General features: G+C 36.5%; 1 protein-coding gene across 2 annotated transcripts in view; it reads left to right on the forward strand.

Annotated features, from left to right (window-relative positions):
* HGF (hepatocyte growth factor) overlaps positions 1-24,242 on the forward strand; it is a 1,211,563-nt gene that overhangs the window by 1,099,651 nt on the left and 87,670 nt on the right. For both annotated transcript variants that reach the window (XM_044088269.1, XM_044088268.1), the window contains exon 15: positions 10,601-10,747. In XM_044088269.1, the coding sequence (XP_043944204.1) occupies positions 10,601-10,747 (147 nt within the window). The remainder of the gene's footprint in view (positions 1-10,600; positions 10,748-24,242) is intronic.

Raw genomic sequence — 24,242 nt, forward strand, 5'->3', positions numbered from 1 at the left:
TTGCAGAAAAGCAGAAAGTGTGTGCAGCTCAGGTAGCTGCAGTTTTGTGTGCAGTTGCATGATGGTCAGCCACGTGTATTCACAAATTAAAAAGAAATGTGTGTTTATGGCAGATAATGCTCATCCATGTACCTATAAAGTTGAAAGCTACTTTATACATTTGTGTCTGTATACATATTATAGAAAATGTTAACATATTTTGTCTATGGCATGATTAAAACAACTTCTCTATATACATGGTAAGGTGGATGTTACAAATAACAGCCTTACTTATGCTGTATTGTCAATCTGCGATTGTTACTTATCATTTCATTATAGAACCTTTTGCCAGAAAGACTCCTTTACCTATGAACTAAATGTTGTTAGTCATTTGGCTTTTTCCTGGTAAGGGGATGCCACAGCGGAACTCCGGTCCGCTAATGATTGGCAGTAGATTTTTTTACGAAACGCCGGGGTGCCAGCTCGATGCCCAACCTTCAATGAAGGCACGCCCATTTACACACGCATGTCTTTCGAATGCTAACCAACTGCAGTCAGGACCTGCAGACTCCAAACAGAAGGCACTCCCAAGCCACGCCGAGAATCGAACGGAGAACCTCTTGTTGTGAGGTAACAATGCTACTGCCGTACCACCGCGGCATCGATTGAAAAAACAGAGCAAATTGACATAATTTATGTGAGGTTCATTTGAAGGACAAAACAAAATTAGCATACATATATATATATATATATATATATATATATATATATATATATGTATATATATATATATATATATATATATATATACATATGTATATATATATATATATATGTATATATACATATATATATACATATATATATATACATATATATATATATGTATATATATATATATATATATATATATATATATATATATATATATATATATATATATATACATATATACATATATATATATATATATATATATATATATATATATATATATATATATATATATATGTATGTATATATATATATATATATATATATATATATATATATATATATATTTTTTTTTTTTCACAGTCAAAATACAGCAGGTAATGGTGAACATGTGCAGAAGTTATCCAGAAACAGATTACAGGTACAATGAACATCCACAACATTGGTAAACCATATTTTATTAGTACTACAACAACCTGTCATTCATGCTTGTATGATTTACACACACATATATATATAATGTGTGTACATATATCTATATACCTATATAATACATTTAATGTGTATATAATGGATGTTTGTATAATATACAAAATATCCTCCAAAAGGGCATAAATATGTCAGTGTCTTGTACATATATGTATATATGGCAATAGAAATGCTGAATGCCACTAATGACATACACACCCTCATACACCTTGCAGGCCTCACCCCATTTAGGCAGTACACACTCACACAAATACCATTCAGTTCTAAACTACCATAGATGAACATGAAACTGAACAGGGTAGAAAGTACCTCTTAGCCACACACACATAGACACACACACGCACGCATATACACACACACACACATATGCATAGACCCATATGCACACACACACACACACACACACACACACACACACACACACACACACACACACACACACACAGGCATAGACACATAGACACACACACACACACACACACACACATATACATACAGGCATAGACACATAGACACCCACACACACACACACACACACACACACACACACACACACACACACACACACACACACACACACACACACACACACACATAGACACACACACACACACACACACACACACACACACACACACACACACACACACACACACACACACACACACACACACACACACACACCATGCATAGACCCATATAAAAAAAAAAATATATATATATATATATATATATATATATATATGTATATATATATATATATATATATATATATATATATGTATATATATTGTGTGTGTGTGTGTGCGTGTGTGTGGATTGGTTGTAAACATCTACTAGAAAAATAAAACAATCACAGCTTATCCCTACATCTCTTTAACACTGGGAAATAGAAGTGTAATCAGTAAAACCTGGGTGGGAAGTGGCATCTATAGAATTTGCCATGCTAGTTCCTGGTATTCCAAAGAGTTCTTCCAATGTCCTCCCTTAGAGTTGAGGGATACTATCTCTAAAACACCAAAAGTAAATTGTGAAAAATTGTTATAGTTCATGGTATGTTTATATAGGACATTATTAATATTTTTTTCTCCAAATCATAAAAGTGCTCATAGATTATTTTGTTTAATGCTCTTTCAATCGTCTCAAAATAAAAAACAGGAACAGGCTGAACAAAGGGCAAGAAGATACTACCCCCTAACTTTTACAATTTCTGTTTTTTTTTTTATTAATTTAGAATTTTAAATCCATTATGAGAAAAAAAACTTCACATGCCCATCATCTGCTTGGTGACAAACTAAATTCCATAAAGCCTCTCCATTCCTGTTTCCCTTTTCTGAAAATGATGTTTTACTTTTTTCCTCCTCTTTTTGGGATAACCAAGCCTTGGTTTTGTTGTGTGTCCATGACTGGCTAAATGTTTGGACCTCCTAAGAGGAGGATATTCCTAAGAGTGCAGGTAGAAATCAACACCATCTTCCTCTGTCATAACATGATAAGGGGGTTTATCAGTGGAATTTGGAACCTCTGTAACCTGTTTATAATTTTCACCCTGACCTAACTCAATAAGATGGTCCAAAATTGTCCCTTGGGTAGGGGATAAGCCACATTAGTTTGATAATGTTTAAAATCCCTTTTAATTTTACCTTTCTTCCATTTTAGATTTAATTCCATATGTTTTTCAACCTTAACAAAAATACCACCATATTTAGGTTTCAAAGTGTCAAATAATAAATCAGAAACAATTTTTAGATTTAAAACATTAATAACTTCAATTAACATAACAGTCCTATTCTCATTAGACTTAAAGGTAGCCAACATGAGTTCAAAGCCATGCCTGTCAAACATATCCTTACTTTCATTATAAAAAAAACTGACCTATGCAATACCCCTTTAGGGGATGTATATACTCTAAGTCCTTGAGGTAGGATATTCATCTTTAAACATTCTTTAAAATATTCATCATTAATTTGCAAACTATGTAATTTAAACAGTATTTTTTTTCAAATTATGAATGTTCTCCTCTGAAGAAGGAAAACTAGTTTCCTGGTTCAACCATGGTCCCAAATTAGTATTGGTGGACCAAGAGGATTTGTTTAACCAAATATGAACGTTAGAATTGTTATTTTGGTTGGTCAAAAACTGAAAGCCATTGACATCAGCCTGGTTTATAACTCCATTCATATTGGGAAAAGAACTATTTTGAGTATCTGTATAAATATGTGCACTATTCTCAGAGACATTAAACTCGTTCAAGTGGTTCACACTAGGGAAACCGTTAATTCCATTATTAAAAATGTTAATTTCAATTGTCCCAGTCATTCCATTTGTAATTACCGCAGCAGTCGAACCTTTTTGAAAATATTGCTAGAAAACACTGGAACATTTTAAGCACTTGTGATGCTAATTTTATAGTCATTAATGAGAGACTTAGATTTGTGTACAAAATGCTAATAATTTAAAGAAATTATTAGAAAATGATTCCAGAATAAACAGTTTAACAGCAACTGGACTTTTTAAAGGTACTACCAAATGTATCTCATGTAAATATTGTTCATTCATTATCAATATGGTTGCTTTTAATTTAAATTACTCAGATGGACAATATGAAATTATTTTTTAAAAAAGGAAATTATAAATGTAAGGGGGTAGTGTAGCTTGCCATTTGCTCAGCCTGTTTCTGTTTTGTGTTGGGAAGACTCAGAGGGTATTAATCAAAAGAATTTACGAGCACTTTTAAAATATGGAGAATATATATATATATATATATATATATATATATATATATATATATATATATAAAAACATACCTTGATTGAACTGTAACAATTTTTCAAAATGTACTTTTAAAATATGGAGAATATATATATATATAAACATACCTTGAACTGTAACAATTTTTCAAAATTTACATTTGGCATTTTAGAGATAATATCCCTCAACCCTGGGGGAGGTCATTGAATAACTCTTTGGTATACCAGGAACTAGTATGCTACTTCCCACTCGGGTCTTAATGTTTATATATATATATATATATCTAGATAGATAGATAGATATAGATATATAGTTTACTCTTTTTATCTTTCTTTGTGAAAGGCTGTATTTAATTTATGCCGTGAGTTTATTTTTTTGTATTTTTAAAATAGTCTATTTAGGATTTACTTGCAAAAAAATTATTTTGTTACTCTTTAAATAATTAATTGATGTATCCTAAATAGGTATAAAGTCTCTTGAATGTGTGTCAGTTTATTTATTTATTTTACATTTGTTGACTGGGATAGTCCGACTGGATGCATGTCCATTTTCAGCAGAGGCCCGGGGAGAAAAGCTCCAAGGGTAAGTAGATACAGCATTACATAATACCAGCATTACATATTACAAACAGACTATTTACAAAGATTACATAAGTAAGCAAGTTAAACAAGTTCCACAGGTTAGAGTTAATCGCGAGCGTAAGTCAGGATTAAATTAAATTACACAGTAAGATGGTTAACAGATTTTTGCACATTCTAGAGAGAGTTGGCCAGGCTTGATACAGTGACATTGCCAGTTAAGTGACAAATGTTGTTTGAGTCTAGTTTTAAATTGACCTAAGCTAGAAAGTAAGGTAATATCAGCTGGAAGAAAATTCCAGGATCTACTTACAGAGTTTGCAAAGAGAGAGTCACCGGCTGTGTTATTAATTTTGCTAGTCTGAATTAGTAGTTTGTTAGAGGATCAAAGTAGTCTAGGATTGTTATAGGGGGGTGATAATATTTTTAAGTGCAGGAGTATTGTCTGGATTATAGAGGATTTATTTATTTATTTTATTTATTTCAGTTTGATTACCGGGGAAGTCCACTGGGCCAAGAAGTACCCATTTTCAGTGGAGGCCCGGGGAGAAAAGCTCCAAAAACAGTACAATCAAGGTTACATACAGTAATGGATGATAATACAATGTCACGAACAGTTAGGAATATGTGAGATGCAGCAGTAGGCAATACAGTAAGGATTTAGCAATGTTACATTTTATAGGCCATAATGAGTTGATTATACTGGATTAGGCTGGGTAGTTCAAGCCACCCAAGCTGGTTTAGATTGATGCAATGATGTGTCCTAAATGGCAGCCCAGTGGCAAACCTGGCAATGTGGTTGTAGCAAATTGAGAGTTTGTTAAGGACAGTTTTGTTTAAATCTGAGAGTAGAGGGGATGCATACAGAAGGGTTGAAAGAAGGTGAGAGCGAGCTATGGCATTTTTAGCTGGAGGAGTTAGGAAGGCTTTTATTCTGTAAAGTGACACAAATTTTTTATTGATGGTTTTGATAGTTTGGTTAACATATAGGTCGAATTTTAGATTATTATCTATGATGGCACCTAATAGTTTTGTAGAGGGGTCAGGGGAGATTATTGTGCCATCATTTGAATTTATGGTAAAGGTGAAAGCAGTAGATCTACATGTTGGTGAAAATAACAGCATTTTAGTTTTTTTGGGATTTAGGATCAGATGACATTCAGAAAGCCAGTTTTCTATTGTATTAAAGGTGGTCTAGGTAGCTGACCATAACTCTATTGGAGATGTGGCCGAGCAAATCAGAGTAGAGTCATCAGCATATTGGATACAGCTGACTTTTGGGATGACAGTATAAAGGTCATTAATGAAGATGGAGAACAGCAAGGGCCCTAGTATAGAGCCTTGTGGTACTCCAAGGGTGTTAGGTAGAAGGTTAGAGAGTTTGTTCTGCCAGAGGACAGCCTGCTGTCGACCATTCAGGTAGGACTGAAACCACTGAAGGGCTGTAGTATTTAGACAGAATGTTTGCAGCGTCTGGATTAAAAGTTGGTGATCAACCATATCGAATGCCTTGGAAAGATCCAAGAAGAGGGCTGAGGATATATAATTATTACTGCAATTATGGTTTATGGTGTTGGTAAAGGCTAGGAGGGCTGAAGTAGTACTGTGATGAGGACGGAAGCCATGCTGAGTGTCTGCCATAAGGTGATTCTGGATTAGGTGGTGCATGAATTGTCTATGAATACATTTTTCCATAATCTTTGCAAGTGGAGAGAGTATAGCTATTGGCCTATAACTAGAGAATTCAGTAGAGCTGCCTCCTTTGTGAAGTGGAATTACATAGGATATTTTCCAGATGGTGGGAATTTTAGCTTCTACTATGGTTCGATTGATTAGTATTGAGACGGGGTAAGCAATAGAATCAGCTGATTTTTGTAGGTACTCGGCAGGGAGTTGATCAGCAGAAAGTGTAGTGGGTTTTAATTTTTTGATCAAGGTACGGATAAGTGAAGTGGTGAATAGTTGGAAGCTGAATGTAAGTAGGTTTCTATGGGTGCTACTTTCAGGACCAGGGGAGCTAGGAGGTAGTTGGCTAGCTGGGGCTTGAATTGTCTCAGTGAAGAATCGGTTAAAACTGTCAGAAACATCTTCATGGGTTTTATCAATAGTAGCAGCAGGGATTGGGGTTAAAGTTTGTCCAGGATGTAGTAGATTATTTAAACCTGCCCAAAACTTCTGAGGTTTATTTTGATTTACTGTCTGTAAATTACAGTAGTATTGTTTTTTGTCTTGTAAAATGGATTTTTTTTGTTTCGTTTCTGGATTGCCTGTATTTAATGTGATCTTGGGGGTCTTTAGAAGATTGCCATAAAGCCCATGCTTTGTTTCTGAGGGTAATTTTGAGTTTAGACTCTTTAGAAAGCCATGGTGCAGTTTTTGCCTTTGTTCTCTTTGAACGAACAGGTGCATGCAAATCAAGGATCTCAAGGAATTTGTTGTTAAAGTATGCTACTGCTTCCTCTAAGTGGAGATGTTTTAGAGTAGACCAATTACATAAGTTTAGTTCTTGTTGGAATTTGGCAGGGTCAACTTTTACATCGTTTCTAACCTTTCTGAGTAAGGCTTGTTGGGAATTAATGGCTTTTTGCTTAATTACATATGTGAGAAGGTGATCGCTTAGGCCATCACGGAGGGTACCAGAGGTGTACAGTTTGGGGTGACTATTTATGAGTACCCAGTCAAGTATGCTTTCTTTTTGGTTGGGTTTACCTATCCTGGTAGGGGTGGATATGATTTGTGTAAATGCATGCAGGTTAATATGAGTGGTTGGGGATTCTGAGGAACAGGTGCCCCAGTCTATGTTAAAGCCTCCAAGTAGTAGGGTTTCTTCGGGGTAGTGATATGATAGCCAGTGCAGGATATCTTCAAGTGTAGATATATTGTTACCTGGGGGTATGCACATACATATGATATTAATGCATTTATTTTTATTAAGTTGCAATTTGGTGGCAAGAATCTCTGAGTTATTAATCTGAGGTGGTTGTATTACATCTATGGTGACATTCAACTCAGATTCCTCGAAGCATGATCCAGCCTGTGTATGTTGTACCCAGGTGGTAACACTTCATTGTCTGTAGTGTTAGGTTTTAACCAGGTTTCAGATAAACAGAGAATCTCAAGGGAGTGGTCATCCAGAAGTGCATGCAATTCATGTACCTTGTTATTAATGCTTCTAATATTGAGATGACAGGCTAGGAGAGAATTAGTTGGCCTATTAATTGTAGGTTTGTAGCTTAGATTGCAAGTAGAGGGGGTATGTGTATTTGAAGTGGGTGGGCCAGGATTGGGGTGAATATCACCACCAAGTATTAGGTTAAGTCTATACTTGGTGATGAATTTCAGGAATTTGTTTATTAGTTTGTGGTAGTGTTTGGATCTAAAGCTAATGTGCCTGGGGTTGAGATGTTGATAGACTGCACAAGATGTTTGATAGGACCTGGTACTGTAAGTATGGTTGAAGGTGGGAGGATTTACAGCTGGGGTGATAGTATGGCCTTTCGGGACCTGAAATCCGGTGAGAAACTTTTTTTCATACAAGGTAAGGAGGTATGATGCAAACAAGAGGGGTAGTAAAGAGGAGTATAGCATTATTTGTGATTCAGCTAGTGAGTTAAGGAACTATTTTACCTGGTGATGCAACACCAGAAGATAGAGTGGTGAGGTAAAGGTACTAGAAGGGGGATGGGAGAATGCCAGATGAAAGCTAATAGGTGCTATTAAAATGTAGGTAGAAGAATGGGGGTGTGAGGAATTATCCCAGATGAAAGCAGATAGGATCTACAAAGTGGGGGAGTGGCTATAGTACTATAAATTTAGAGGTACTGGGGGCAGGAAGGAATTGGGGGCAGAGAGGGGAGCAAAGAGAGCCCGAGCGCAGCGAGGGCGAACGAAGCGGGGCTATTGCAGTTTACAAGGTTTCCTAGGGTGTCCTAAAGCTATAAAGTAAGTGTTATAGATCTTAATGTAAGAATCAGTTTACTTAAGTTACAGGGGAAGGAGGCAAATACTCAAGTAGAAAAAGAGCCCCATGGCTGACCAAAATGGTGACCTGCTTAATTACACAGCACTGTTAAGTGAAAGCTTAACAAATGCTTTTTGTGTGCAACCTACTCTGCTTAAATGCTGAGAGAAACTGTTTGCCGTCCTGTAGACTCCGTTTTGTAGGGAACTATAGAGTTCAACTAGGAAAAGAGAAAAGCAAATATTCTAGGGTAAGCATGAAGGCAACAACAGGCAGTTATTTTATAATAATACATTCAGAAAGGTTTGATGGTGGGGGGTGGGTAAAGTAGCATACTTCAGAATTAACTAAGATTTATAGCTAAGAAACCTAAGCAAGAGTGCAATGCAGTAAATAAACATTTGCCAGATTTTAAAGATATACCAGAAAAACTAAATCAATTGTTCACAATTGTGCAACTGGAAAATTGCCAGTAAAAGCACTTCAGGTATAGCTAGCCCAAGTTATTCAAGTCATAAAAGCACTTCTTCAATGTGTGTGTGCAATTTAAACATTAAAAACACATGCAGCAAGTAGGAGCTCTGATTATACACCTTCTCTAGGTACAGTTTCAGTTTAAACACAAATATTACCACAGAAATTCAGTAAAGTCACTAGCTACGTATAGAGCATCTGCAATAAAATAGAGCAGTCTGTGCAGAATCAGAATTTAGCAGCAGGTCATTCAGTTACACAAAAATAGTAAAAGATCCATACAATGAAGAAACTTACACTGAGTCACACCAGGTTAGCTAAGGGGGAAGAGAGAGAGAGGGAAATCCTAAGCACCTTGATTTGAAAATGATGCCTGTACTGAATTGTAGCAGTTTAACATGTTTGAGGAAAGAGGGGGGGGTATGGTCCTGATGAAGTCCTTATGAATGAAAGCACTTAACCTTGTTCAATAAATTTATAATTTTACAGTGTAGTGTGTTCATTGGAAGTGGTTCAGCATAGATTGGATTTTTTTTGTTAAGAGAAAAAACATGTTTTTAACAGTACCACAGCACAAGGCACTCACACATGCTTTCTCTACACTAGCATACATGCATAACCCTAAAACTATCCCCTTACCTAGCCCTTACTCTGCATCTAACCCACAAATATATACACACTCCCCCTCCTAATGCCAAATCTTTCAGTAAATCCCAAGGTTTTGGCATTAATCCACACAGCCTCTTACCATCAACAAAAGCACATCTTGGACCAAAAATGGAACAGCAAACATTCAATAAACCAAGCACCAGACTAAGAGTTTTTCTGATTAAAAATGGTATGTTTACTGGAATATAGGTTCATAGGTGATACTGGAGGGGGACGTCTAAGCCAGACCATGCATTCTTACATGGTAACATCTTAACCATTATGCCAACTCCCAATACTGTCAATTGAGCATTCAGATCAGTGAACTGCAAGTATATATATATATATATATATATATATATATATATATATATATATATATATATATATACACTCACACACTGTGTAAACGTAATTATTTTCTTTCAGTGTTTTAATGAATCTGTGGTTGTCACTTATATTCACATTCTTTCTTCACTTTTTTTGTTTGTTTTCTTCCCATTGGTCAGTGGTCAGTTGTAATTATGTTGTCTTTTCAGTTTGTCATGTGCCAGTCAGAAATTTGCCTTGAAAAGTGTCTTGCTCCACAAGAGTCGAATAACCTGAAATTTCCTTTTGTGGTCATTATTTTTGAATAGTGAGCTATCTATATTCAAAAGAAAAATGTTAACATACTTTGTCTGCAGTATGATTAAAACAACTCCCCAGTGTAAGAAGTAAAGCAGGTGTTACAAATAGCAGTCTCATTTTATGCTGTATTCTCATCAAACAACAGGCTTTTTCTTCTGTAACTGTAGCAAAGCTGACTCATGGCAAAGTTCATACATACAAATATTGTAATTTGAAATGCCCTATTTTCTATACAAAAAGATCGTTTGTTACAAGGAAAATTATTCAGTGATTTATTTTGCTGCCATTTAAACATGGTATCACAAGAAGAAGTTTTTTTGTAGACTTAATGAAACAGTATGTCACATGCTCTGTCTCTTTCTTTATCTTGGTGCAGCAAGCCAGATCTGAGGAACTATGAAGCTTGGCTTGGAACTGTGGATGTAAATGGAAGAAACAGTGACAAAAATAAACAAGTGGTGAACATCTCTCAATTAGTCTGTGGACCAAAGGATTCAAATTTAGTTCTTCTCCGACTTGGAAGGTTTGATCATTTCTTTCATACATTATACTGCAGCTTTATAAAACTGTTGTTGATAGGTCTGTCTCAGGTAAGACAGTTGAACTTGTGCAAAAAAGTTTGTATTTTAATGAGCTTTAATATAGATTTCCACTGGGTGTGAATGTACACATATAGAGTGATAAACACAAAAATAGTGCACAAATGTGTGGGGCTTGTACACATATAAAATGCATTAATTAATTAATTCATTCATTCATTTATGCATTTACGTTTCTATTTATTTGTAATTGTAACCAGAGTAGTTTGGCCTGATTAAAAAAAATCCCTTTTTTAACAGAGGACCTGAAATATAAACACCTGTAAGATGTGCAGTCTACATAGTTTGAAAATTGCATTTGACATCGATATTTAATCCAAAATAGATGTACAAGATGAAAATACAAAAGAAGACAAAAGAATAATAAATTTACATTAGAGAAAAGGCTTAAAGTAATAATTGCATCATAGTGAATCAATGAATGTCCAATAAACCAAACTACTCAGGCCAGAGAGAAAGGCTGGTAAGAAAAAATCCATATATCTATATATAAGAATGTGAGCATGGAGTAATAGTAAGACTTTGATACAGAAAATATTAAGGAAGGGAAAATGGGATGTGTAGATAAGGTGAAGTACTATAAAGAAGAAATGTAATGATATATGAACAAAAGAGAAAAGAAATAAAATTGTTCAGCAGTAGATGTTTGAACGCTCACTGCTGCAGTAGCCTTAGCTATATGGGTTATAACCTGTGAAGGATATAATAGCCGGACAGCTTCCAAAGCTTCAGAGCTCCTTTCACACATCCAAAGTCTCAGGTAGCTCATGCCAAGCTGACTAATAAACAAGTGTGGGTTTGAAGCCGTTCAGGGCTTTCCTGCCAACAGAGAGAGGGAGACTGAGTCTTGGAAGGACAATGCTAGGAACAGCAAACTTTAAATGTCCACACCCTGACATACAAAATATGGGGGAAAGAGGGAGGGAGAGACTACTGGAGCAGTGATCATTCAAACATCTATTGTTATGATAAGTTCAACTTTAACAACCATACTATGATCATCATATCAATCACAGCTGCAGTAGTATTGACTATATCAGTAGATTACGATAGCTTACTAAATTTGGGAGGTAGAAGAAGAGTCCAGGAGCTCTTGAATAATTGTCTTAGCATAACCTGATCTAGAACTAGAGAAGAAATCAAGCTTATAGTGCTTTGTAAAAGTATGTGCTAAGTAGCAGCTTCCAGAATACTTCTACAATCCAACCCTTTGAAAAAAGCAGTAGATGAAGCCAAGGCACTGGTAGGGTGGGCCTTCACACTGCTTGGATTAGTTTTGTTATGGTAAGTATAACAAAAGGTTATAGCCCTAGACAACCATTTGGAAATAGTCCCTTCTACTTACCTTCACAAGGTTGTCCATTCTTCTTGCCTTCACAAGAAATGAAGAATTGATCCGATCTAAAATATTTAGTTCTGTCAGGGTAGTACTTGAATTGTCTAAGGTATGGAATATCCTTTCTCCCTCATTTTTAGGTTCAGGAAAGAAAACGGGGAGAGGGATAGTTTACCTTATTGTAACTTGGATACCACTTTAGGCATAAAAGGAGTATTAGTTCTTGAAGGAACCCTGTCCCTATGGAAAATGAGATAGGGTTAACTCACCATAAAAGCCTGCAATTCTGATACCCTTTTTGCAGAGCTCAGAGCTATCAGTAGAACTTTTTTCCATGTTAAGAACCTCAAGTCAGCCAGATTAGCTAGTTCAAATGGAGCAAGTGTTAGCTTCTCTAACACAAAATTAAGATCCGAAGGAGGGGCCACCGATTTTCTTGGAGGTCTCATATGAAAAACTCCTTTCAAGAACATTTTGACATGAGACTGCATAGAAAGAGGAAGGACTATGGACAGATATGCTGAAATGGTCAATGACAGAGGAATAAGAAAGGTCATAGGATAATAACTCACACAAACATACCTCTCAGTTACATTGAATTTGTTCTAAAATACTGAATTTGCAAAGAAAATGACAGAGTGCCATGAAATCCCAAGAGGACGCTTTAAATCCCAATTTGTTTACGTTACTTTCCCCTCCCCCACAATCACATCATCAGCTTGCTTCCATGGCCTAAATGTTGGGCATGATGATGCACTTGATCTGCGTCAACAGCTAATTCAGTTGCAGTATGCCTAACTCAAAGTGAGTAAGGGGCAAGCAAAATAAATAAATAAAGAAACACAGAGACAGTGAAGCAGGAAGCCTTAATGGGCTGCCAGCCAAGTAATCCAGGTAAATGTAGACGGCATCAAGGTCACAGCAGTTACTTGTGGGAAGAGTAGAATTGCAATGTATTTGTGCACTGCCATGTGAAAACAAGTCTCACATCATTAGTGGAACTAGGAATTTGCATGGCCAAGCCGAGTACATAATGTAAGTAAATTTCTCTATTGAAATTCTTTTAAATTTGCTGGCATGTTGTAGGGATGTTGGCTATGAAGCAAAAACACAGTATTCTCAGAATAGCTGCATACCATACATTGCATGCTGATGCAGTTTATTGGTTGCCAACCACATACCATGATATGGTATTAATTCCTTTTAGGCACAAATTGATACTAAGAAGATGGAAATGGGGATGGAGTGTCAATGGTGTGAGCTGAGTGCAGTGAGCATTTAGTGATAAGCAAATATCAAGCCTTAGTGGCAAAGACAACTACTTATTATATGGTGAAATTACAAATAAATATTTAGCAAAAAATAATGGGACTGCCACATGAACCTATTACTGGATTCAAGATTTTTGTCTAAAACAGAATATAACATTAATTCTACCTTTTTTTCACACTGTCTTTTGACATGCTAGTAAAGAAAGATCAAGAATGTGTCATCTGCATGCAACTTTGCTCTGGTACACAAAACAGCTCAATAAAGCTGACTTGCAGGTTGTTTTGTTCATTTAGTGGCTCAGGTTTCTTCCTTTTCAGGGTGTTTGGTTTGCTTGTGGCCTCACATGTTCACTAATAATATTCTGCATCCCAATAACCGTGTTAAACTTCAGTGTTTATATACTACTGCACATTTTACAAACAGAGCATGTCTCCCACTGTTAAAGTTTTTGTGCTCTGAATTTTAATGCAATAAAAATCTTTTTTTGCCATTTATGTAAGCGAAGTCATGTGTTCATACAAGGCCATGTTTACAAGGCCAAATAAGAAATGAGGAATTTGAATGCTGAAGACATACTATTATTGCCAATATTGCATTGCAGCCTGAAGTTTGGCACTGAAGAGAAGAACAATACAGTACAGGAACTATAGTATCAGACAAGCACACACTATGGATTACAAAATGCTGAACTGCATGACAGTAAAATGTGGTTCAGGAGTCCAATGCTTATTAAGTTCAGTGGGTGTGCAATTTGCACCAGTAAGAAGGCATGGAGAGTGGAACTAAACCCACACATAAGGCTGCTGTTTAATCTTAGCCTTACTACAGGATACGTACCCAAAGAATGGCGTACGGCAACTGTGGTCCCACTCCACAAAGGCGGTGCTTCTACGGACCCTGGAAATTACCGCCCCATAAGCTTGACGAGCCTTGTCTGCAAAGCTATGGAGAGGATCATAATGGAACTCATAAATAAAGACATTGGGGACCTACAGACACTGGATCCTACCCAATTTGGCTTTGTCAAGGGCAGATCCTGCCTCTTGAACTTGGTCGACTTTTTCAAAACAGTCACTAAGGCCATTGATGAGGGTAAGGCAGTTCACACAGCCTACCTTGACCTAGCAAAAGCGTTGACACAATACCCCACTCGGGCATCATAGAAAAGCTCACCAGCTTAGATGTAAACCCATATGTCACAAGATGGGTTGCAAACTGGCTCAAGGACAGAACACACAGGGTTAGAGTTGCTGGTGCCATGTCAGACTCTAAGCCGGTCACAAGCGGTGTCCCACAGGGCTCAGTCCTGGGCCCCCTCTTGTTCGGCATTTATTTTTCTGAAGTGCAGGCAAACATAGGGGATTGTGGTTGACAAAATTTGCAGATGACTGCAAACTGGGCACCATAATTGACACTCCATCAGACACAGACATCCTCCAGAAAGGTCTCATAGAAATGGATAACTGGTGCCAGAGCCATGGCCTTAAGCTAAATGCCAAAAATGTATAGTCATACCCTTTGGGAAAAACAAGGTAACCCCTAATTACCACATAGGTGGTAATCCATTAAACACGGAAGAAGTTATCAGGGACCTGGGGACCCAAGTTGACAGTAACCTCTCTTTTGACACTCACATTGCCAAAGTGGTTAGGAAGACCTTCTACATTGCCCACCTGATCATGAAGGGATTCACATCCAGATCAGGAGAGGTCATTGTACCCTGTACTCTTCACTTATCAGACCAATGATTGAGTACAACGCCCCATTGAATGTACCTTACCCGACACCTGCAGCAGTTGGAAAGACCCCAAAAGTTCCTCACCAAAAGGATAAAGGCTCAAACATATGTCATACGATGCCCGACTGAAGAAACTCCAGCTCTATTCAGTCGCATACCGTCTGCTCAGAGGTGATCTGTGCCTGACATACAAGGCCATGTCCAACCCGGAATTAATGGACATGCTCCACCTCAAAAAAATCCAAATCCACCAGAGCCACGAGAGCAAGAGACTTAAACCTCAACACGGATATAAATAGGACGTGCTGGAGGGACAGATTCATCACCCAGAGATTCCCTACACTATGGAACAGAATCCCAGTCCATGTGAGGCAGAGCCCCTCACTGACTCTGTTCAAGAGAAATCTTGACGAGTGGATGGGAGATCGTAGGTTTACCCTGGGAATCATCTCTGTATCACTGCTGGACAGAGGCACAGCAAATTAATGGGTATAGTATTCTCATCCTAAGGGGTGGTGAAAGCCACACACACTCTGGCTAGGCTTATAAATGCCCTAGGGCAGATAACCTAGTATGAACCTATGAACCTATGAACCTATGAACAAAGTGACCAGTAGTGCGTATTGAACTGCAAAATGGTGGTAAAATGCAGTAACCACCAGCAGATAGAATAGTACCACTATAGAGGAATTTAAACAACATAAAAGCACTTAACCATGTTTCAGATTGTCTCATATCGTACACCCATTCAAAGTGTTTTATTACTTGATTACTTCAGCGTGATGGGAATTTATCATTTAAGCTGCACATACACTGTCAGTAAATCTTCCACGTGGGGTAGTGCTTGTTATTATCTTTGTACACAGTGTAAGATATCAGTTTGTTTGTTTGCGTCTTTCGGCTTTTCCTAGTTAGGGGTCGCCATAGTGGAACTCCGGTCCGCTAATGATTGTCAGTAGATTTTTACGTACTGGCTTGCTGGGCCTAACGCAAAACCTTCAACGAAGGAACGCACATTCACGCATGTCGCTACACAGAAGACTAAGGTATCAGTATGAGACTAAAATAAGTCATCAGGATCTACTGCACTGAATGTCATCACATAACTGACTTGCATTTATCATGGTAAACATAAGCATAACTTTGGAAGTTTTTGTTATTTAATCATCAGCCTAACAACAGGAACATTTTTTCCAGTCAACTCAGTGGTATGACATCTGTGACATTTGACTTTTTTCTTATGCATAATGGGATATGAGCTACAGTACTAGCCTTGCCATCTCAGAAGAAGGGTAAGGGGGTTACCAGCATGCCTAAGGGGGATTAATTCAGTTTAATCTTCTTCAGGTGGTGAGATAAAACTATTTACTGTGCCTTGTTTAGAAGCACAATATCTTTAAAAGTTGTATAGTGGCTTTTGCTAGCCAAGGTACTATGTACCTGTTTCCAAGTTTGTGTGTGCATGTGAGTGAGTGTGTGTGTGTGTGTGTGTGTGTGTGTGTGTGTGTGTGTGTGTGTGTGTGTGTGTGTGTGTGTGTGTGTGTGCACATGCATTGTGTGTGCATCTGTGTCTGTGTATTTGTGTAGCCAAGCACTATGCACCTGCTTCCAAGTGTGTGTGTGTGTGTGTGTGTGTGTGTGTGTGTGTGTGTGTGTGTGTGTGTGTGTGTGTGTGTGTGTGTCTGAGTATGTGAATATATATGAACATGCACATACTTGCACTGGGGGAGGTAAAGATCTATGTTCTACAGGCACAATTCTATTTGTAGTTGGCATCACCCTTTTCTGTAACCAGTGTTGTAACTTTTTTCGTTATCACTCCTAACCAATGGTAATGTGCTTTTCTTTGTTTCATTATGCACACATATACACTTAACGCTTCAGCAACTGTGCTGACTGAAACCAGGTGTGCATCACTGAATTTTACTTATCTTGATATATTCTGTACTATCTATCTGCCATTTGGCAACAAAAAGACTTGAGTTTACCAAGTAGAAACATGTTTCTCTCAATTTTCATTCATTTGTCCATCTTATTTTTAAGAATTTCATTGTTTCTGTGTTCACAATGCTCATTCTGTCTGCTCCATTTCAAGGTATCCCTAATATCTATTAATGATTTCCTTCTCTCACTATTTCACTTCGGGAATTTTTATTGTTTGCATCTTTCCTCCAAAGTTCTGTGAATTGATCAATAATTCATTCATGCCATCAGCATGGGTAGTACACCCTCTCTCATTCTCCTGTTTACTGGGGAATATAATTTGAGATCTGTATATCTGTCTCTTAAACTTTTATTCTTTATTCTACATGCTATTTCTATAATCCTGTATTGGATGGTTTTCATTATGGATGTACACACCAAAAATGTATTTTTTTGCCAAATTCTTTGCATAGTGCTGTCCATAAAAGTTACTAAAGAAAGAAAATCAGGTATTAGACTATCATATAAGGGACAGAAACACTATGCCTCACATTCAGGACCCTGTGTCCCCTTTGGCTCACCATGCATTGTAACCAACTCCAAGTTTCCTGGTTACTGAGAGGTAAAGTGCAACTCTAACTCCATAGTCGCTGATTATTGGGAGGAAAAGGACAAACCCCCAAGAAAGAATGGCCACAGACGTTAAGACATTTTTGTCTCTATAAGAACTGTTTCCATGTAAAGATGTATTGACCTTTAAAACAGTGGAAAAAGTGAACAGTTCCTATCTATCACAGATTTGTATATTTTACATGTGGAATAGCAAGCAGCAGTGTCATATCTTCACAGTGATCTAATCATATATATATATATGATGTCAGAAGTTGTTATTATGTCTGAATGTTACTTTACCAATTATATCCTTGTTCTATATGCCTTAAGTCATATCACACCACAGTGAGATGAAAGATGTGGATCCAGTTATTGAGTTTGGTGTCTGTAAAAACTGTCCATATATTTAGTTGACCTCATTAAGTCAACCATTCAAAAGTTTGTAGTATACTATGATTCTAAGATTATGAAATCCCAAGAAAGGACCCCCCCCCCCCCAGGCTTCATGTCTCAAAGTTATATGTAACTGTTCAGTACGTTTCTTACATGTAGCTAAAAATGTCATCTTTCAGAGACACATTACCTGGCTAACCTGCTATAACAAAAATCAAACATAATATGACACAATATAATAACATAAATATACGAACAGAAAGCATCTGTAATGAATACACAGACAACATAATATAGTCATGGTGATAGATAGATAGATAGATAGATAGATAGATAGATAGATAGATAGATAGATAGATAGATAGATAGATAGATACAAGCATATATATATATATATATATATATATATATATATATATATATATATATATATATATAAAATATGCATTTTATATATATATATATATATATATATATATATATATATATATATATATACACAGACACAGACACACACACACACACACACACACACATATATATATCTGCCATCTCCAAAGAAGAAGAAGCTTGTGGAGAGACATAAGCAGTTTGAACAGGTGTTGCCTAATTGGGCAGATTATTCAACCCTTGAGTTTGTTAAAGCTATCGCAAGGTTACTGAAAATGTGAAGCCACTAACTTGTAGTTAATAAAGGAATGTCATTTACTCTACTACTATTATATCTGTCTACTGTCTCTCAAACGTGGACATATTAGTCCATGGTTGTTAAGAATTTATTGAGTGTTGTGTAGTTTATCTTGCTATCTGTTCATTATTGTCGGTGTTTTGCATTTCATTCTTATAGGTGTCGTTTTGCGAGTTCATTTAAGTGAACGTTCGTTGTTTTGGTCTCGATGTTGTAACTTTCATTGTTCTGATCTTTCGTTTAAATGAAGTAGACCCATATATATATATATATATATATATATATATATATATATATATATATATATATATCTATATCTATATATATATATATATATATATATATATATATATAGATATTTATATATATGTATATATATCTATCTATATATATATATATATATAAGTACATACATATATATTTATATATCTATATCTATATATATATATATATATATATATATATATATATATATATATATATATATATATATATATATATATATATATATATATATATATATATATATATATATATAGATATATATATATATATATATATATATATATATATAGATATAGATATATATATATATATATATGTATATATATACACAGACACACATATAAGCATGTGTGTACGTGCAAATGCATGCATGTATATACAATAGCCAAAGCAATGCAAGTGCAAAATGGAGGTGTTCCAGAAGACCAGTAGTTTCAAGCCTAAGACCATTGCCAAAGTGTGTAAAATACACAGTGAGGACTGCAGCATACTAGGGTGTCTCTAACATGCAAACAGATGTGCATAACAATCCATGAATAACTAGGTTAAACATGATGTAAGCCACAAATAGTCAGTCAGGGAAATCTACCTAACATATCCCCAGTAATAATGCTATTAAACGTAGTGCTCCCGCATACATATTCGCAATGAGAAGGAATCTTCTTAAATCATACTCCTAATGCAGTGACATCACCAGCAAAAGAGCAGTGATTGTTCTGCAGCTGTGTTCCTCAACATGCCATAATATTCCAAATTGGACGTCCTTCTATTTATACACATTTCAGTGGCTACTGTACAGAATGCGATGAGATGTTAAATGCAATCTCTACAATTACTAGCTTGCAATGAACATGTTGAATACAGTCAGCAAGATTACTCCTCCGAAATTCTCACAAACACATTACAGAGCCATTGATTTTAAAAATAATACACATTGTGTAACCTAGATATCAGTGTGCAATCTGGCAAACCATATGCATCATACACATGTGCTTTCACCCTATTTGTCTTGTATTGTTTCCATGCATGAAAGTACTATGCATTTGGGTCAACAACCACCCAATCCCATGCTAAAGTTCATCACAATGGCCATACACAGGCCCAGAACTCTCGAGTTACACAGCCTCTTATACATTGCACATATATTGGTTGCTAGAGGAGCTCTAATAGTGATAAAGGAGGTCAAAAAGATAAGTGCGGTAGATTTGTGGTAGTAAGGGGCTACTGTCAAGGGAAGAGAATTATGTTGGTATGTATTTATATTCCACCTCAGACTGCTATTATAGAGCTTAAGAACATTGTGGGAGAAATAATTAGCTTTCTGCAGGGACTATTACTTATAGGTGGGGACTGAAATTTGTTTTTTCAACAGTGAGGATGTATATGGGGACCTAGAAGGGAGAAAATAACAAAAAAGGATAGTTTTCTGAAAAAAGTATGAAATTATTTGATATGGAGTAAGATAATTTGGTAGTCAGAACTTGGATAGAATTTACATATTATTCCCTAATGTACAATAATTGGTCTAGACTATACAGAAATTATATTTCATGAAACGCCCATTTAATTGAAAGCTTCAACAAATGTCCAATAACTATTTCAGATCATGTCTCAATAACAACTAAGATAAAATGAGACACTGGTGCTTCCCTATATAGTTGTTAAAAAAAGAAGCATTTAAGGAATGCATATTGGAAATTATTTGAGACTTGCTAAGGAAGACAGACATTTCTTCACAACTTATAGCTAGTGAGTGTGATAAAAGGAAAGTGGCATTTAAAATTGAATAGAATAAAATAAAAAAAGAAATGATTAAGAAATAAAATAATTATTTAGAATGGTGGACAAAGGTTAAGAATTGCAGAATAAGGAGAATTCCACATAATAAGAAGAGGCTCAACTGCAGAGTGCTAAAGAGAAAATAAGGGAGTATCTGGATAATAAGCATGAGTGTAGGAAGATTGTGCTTAAGCAACTGCTTTTTGATAATAACTCCAGATGGCAAAAACTTTTAGCACAATGTTTTAGGCACTAAAAAGTAGAGAGGTTTGTTGCCAAATTTAGGGAGCCTGTAACAAGAAAAATAACCAGAGATCTTGTTGAGGTATTAGAAATATTTTGGAGATCTTATGAAAATTTGTATAAACCAGAGAAGTGTGGAAATCAAGAAAAAGCATAAATGGAAATATTTGGTGTTTACTAGGCTAACGACCACAACAACCTTTTTAAGCCTAGGCATGCATCCCAAATCCCTGACAAGTTCTAATACCCTTGATAAGTGTAATCTTGGACGTGAGATGAACTATTTACAGGTTACCTGTGTCCATTAGAAACATAGGTGCCAAACCAGGGATGAATTTCTGGTTTTCTATCCAGTTGTCCAAGTTGCACTTGAATTGGGTTAGGGAGGAACTCTGCTTCACATGGATGGGGAGCCTGTTCCATAGGTGAGGTAGTTTCTGGGATACATACCTATCACTCCAGCAGGTCCTATTTATATCACAGGCAAGGTTTAAGTCTTCAGAATGGGTTGTTCATAGGTTCATAGGTTAGTACTAAGCTAACTGCCCTTGCGAGCCATTTTAAGCCTAGCCAATTATCCCTTGTGAGATTCAAACCCTGCACCTCGTGTTTGTAAGGCAAACACCTTAGCCATTAAGCCACCCTCCCAACCCAACTGTTCTGGTGCTGTTTGTTTTGTGGATATGCAGGAGATCCATCAGAGAGAGAGAGACTGTTTGCCAGGCATAGATCTCCCCTCAAAAGTCTGTAGGAGACAGAATATAGGGATAGTGCCTTGAGATGGTCTGCAAAGGGCATTTTACTTACAATCTGTATTCTTTTAGTGAGGAACCTCTGTGGGCATTCCAATTGTTGGATATGCCTGGTTAGGTAGGTACATACCAAAGGGGGCATTGTACTCAATGATAGGTCTGATGAATGCCAAATACAGTGGAACAATGACTTCCTTGTACTTAAATGCCATACCTTTGTTTATAAGTTGTGCAACATAGAATGATTTCCTCACTACTGTAGACATGTGATGGTCAAAGGCTAGATTACTATCTATGTGTGCCCCTAAGTCCCTGATTAGTGGGTCAACTCTAAGAGGTGTGTTGTCAACATGATAGTTACCAGGGATGGATGACTTCCCAAAGGATACTATTATGCATTTCTTGGCATTTCGATTTAGTCTATGGCTCTGACACCAGTTGTTTGCCTGTGTCAGCCCCGCCTGGAGAGCATTTGTGTAAGTGTGAGATTCAGTAACAGTTCCTAATTTGCAATCATCTGCAAATTTAGTCGACCAGAGACCACTGACATTGACCTTGACATCTGAGAATTAAATGTCAAAAAAGATCAGTCCAAGGACTGATCCCTCAGGGACTCTACTTGTGACTGGCATCTCTGTAGAGGTGGACTCCCCAATTTTAACTTCCTGAGCCCTGTCTGTATGCCAAAGTTAGAGGTAGATGAGGCTCGACATTTAACAGTTAGAATAGGAAGAGATGAGGTAAAAATGGTGATATATAATCAATCTGCAGGAAAGTCTCCAGTAAGAGTTGGTATTTCTGTGGAAGCTAGGAGGGAAGAAAGTTATAAAGATCTGGAAGGTTGTGTTTAACAGTATTTTAAAAGGCGAGGAAGCACCAATATCCTGGAAGAAATCTATAGCGGCTGTTATATCTCAAGAGGGAAAAGACCCATCAGACCCAGCTTTATATAGGTCATTTAAATTTCAAACCATGATTAAAAAATGTTTATGCCCATAATAGTTAAACGAATGGCAAAGGTGTTGCCAAAATTGGTAAGTATGGATCAGTGTGGTTTTGTGGAGGGAATGCAAATATTTCACAACATTAAAAGAATAACAATGATCCTGAGGGAAACATTATATAAGAAAATACCACCATTGTTAGTGGGTCTTGATGCAGAGAATGCATTTGACCTAGTTACCTGGGATTTTATCAATAGGACAATGGAAGCATTTCCATTGGCACATACAATACTAAGGTTAATTAGGAGGATATATCAGGGATGGGGAGCAAAAATTAAAGTGTGAGGGTTCCTCTATAATAAATTGTCTGAACAGAAGAACCTGGTAGGGGTGTTCACTTTCCCTTTTGTTATTTGCTTTATATTTAGACCGATTGGCAAAGAAAATAAGGGACTCAGAATTTAAAGAATATAATTGGTATGGCAATCAAGAAAAGTTGACTTTGTTTGCAGACAATATTATTTTGTACCTGATAAAACAAGAAAAGGACATTTCAGTGCTGTAGAACATTTTGAGACAGTTTCGGGTCTTTTCGAGATTTAAAATTAATGAAGATAAAACAAAGGCTATAGCTGTAAACCATGCGCCCACACATTAATTTGTTCATCAATACCCATATTTATGGGGGCATAATAAAATGATGTATTTAGGAGTATGGATTAAAAAGGATTATGTTATGGCAGCTAAGGATATGTGGGAAAAGGCTAAACAAAAGAATACAAAAAAGAGAAACTGGAAGCTCTTGTTTCAGAAATGGATAGCAAGATACAATCAGTGATTATTTTTTAGTCCTTTTAGTTTTATTTAGATTCTGAACATGTTTTTATCAACCAGAGGAGAAGCTGTGGACAATAATTAGTAATGAGATGAAGGATTTTATCTGGGAGGGGAAGAGGGCAAGGGCCAAGTGGGATAAGATGATCCTTCCAATAAACCAAGATAGTTTAGGATTATCTGATTTGAAGGGATATTTTAGAGCTACATGGTTAAGGCTCATATACATGACACAAGCAGAAATCTGATTCAAAGTGAAAAGGATGATTAAGATGAAGTAGAGAGGAAACTCAAGAAATAAGCAGAAGAGTGGGTTTTGAATGCAGATCCTTAAGTGGAATAACAACAGCAATAGAGAATATCATGTCCATAGAGTAGCAGAAAGTATTCTAAGAATGAAGCCAACACAAGGATGATGAAAGATTTTGCTGGGAGAGATGGCTGCAATTAGGGGTACATAAAATAGGCAAGAGAGACCTAGCATTTACTGGATAAAACTGTCAAAGGAACCAATGTGTTGGGAGCAAATAACTAGAGATGGGAAGGTAATAGAAACGGAAGAGACAAAGAAGACATTTGGACTGCAGAGTAGAGACTGTCTTCCCTATCAAGGATTGATA

The sequence above is a fragment of the Protopterus annectens genome, chromosome 11.part0 (genome assembly GCF_019279795.1).
Source record: "Protopterus annectens isolate FY-2018-M chromosome 11.part0, PAN1.0, whole genome shotgun sequence".
NCBI classification, from domain to species: domain Eukaryota; kingdom Metazoa; phylum Chordata; order Ceratodontiformes; family Protopteridae; genus Protopterus; species Protopterus annectens.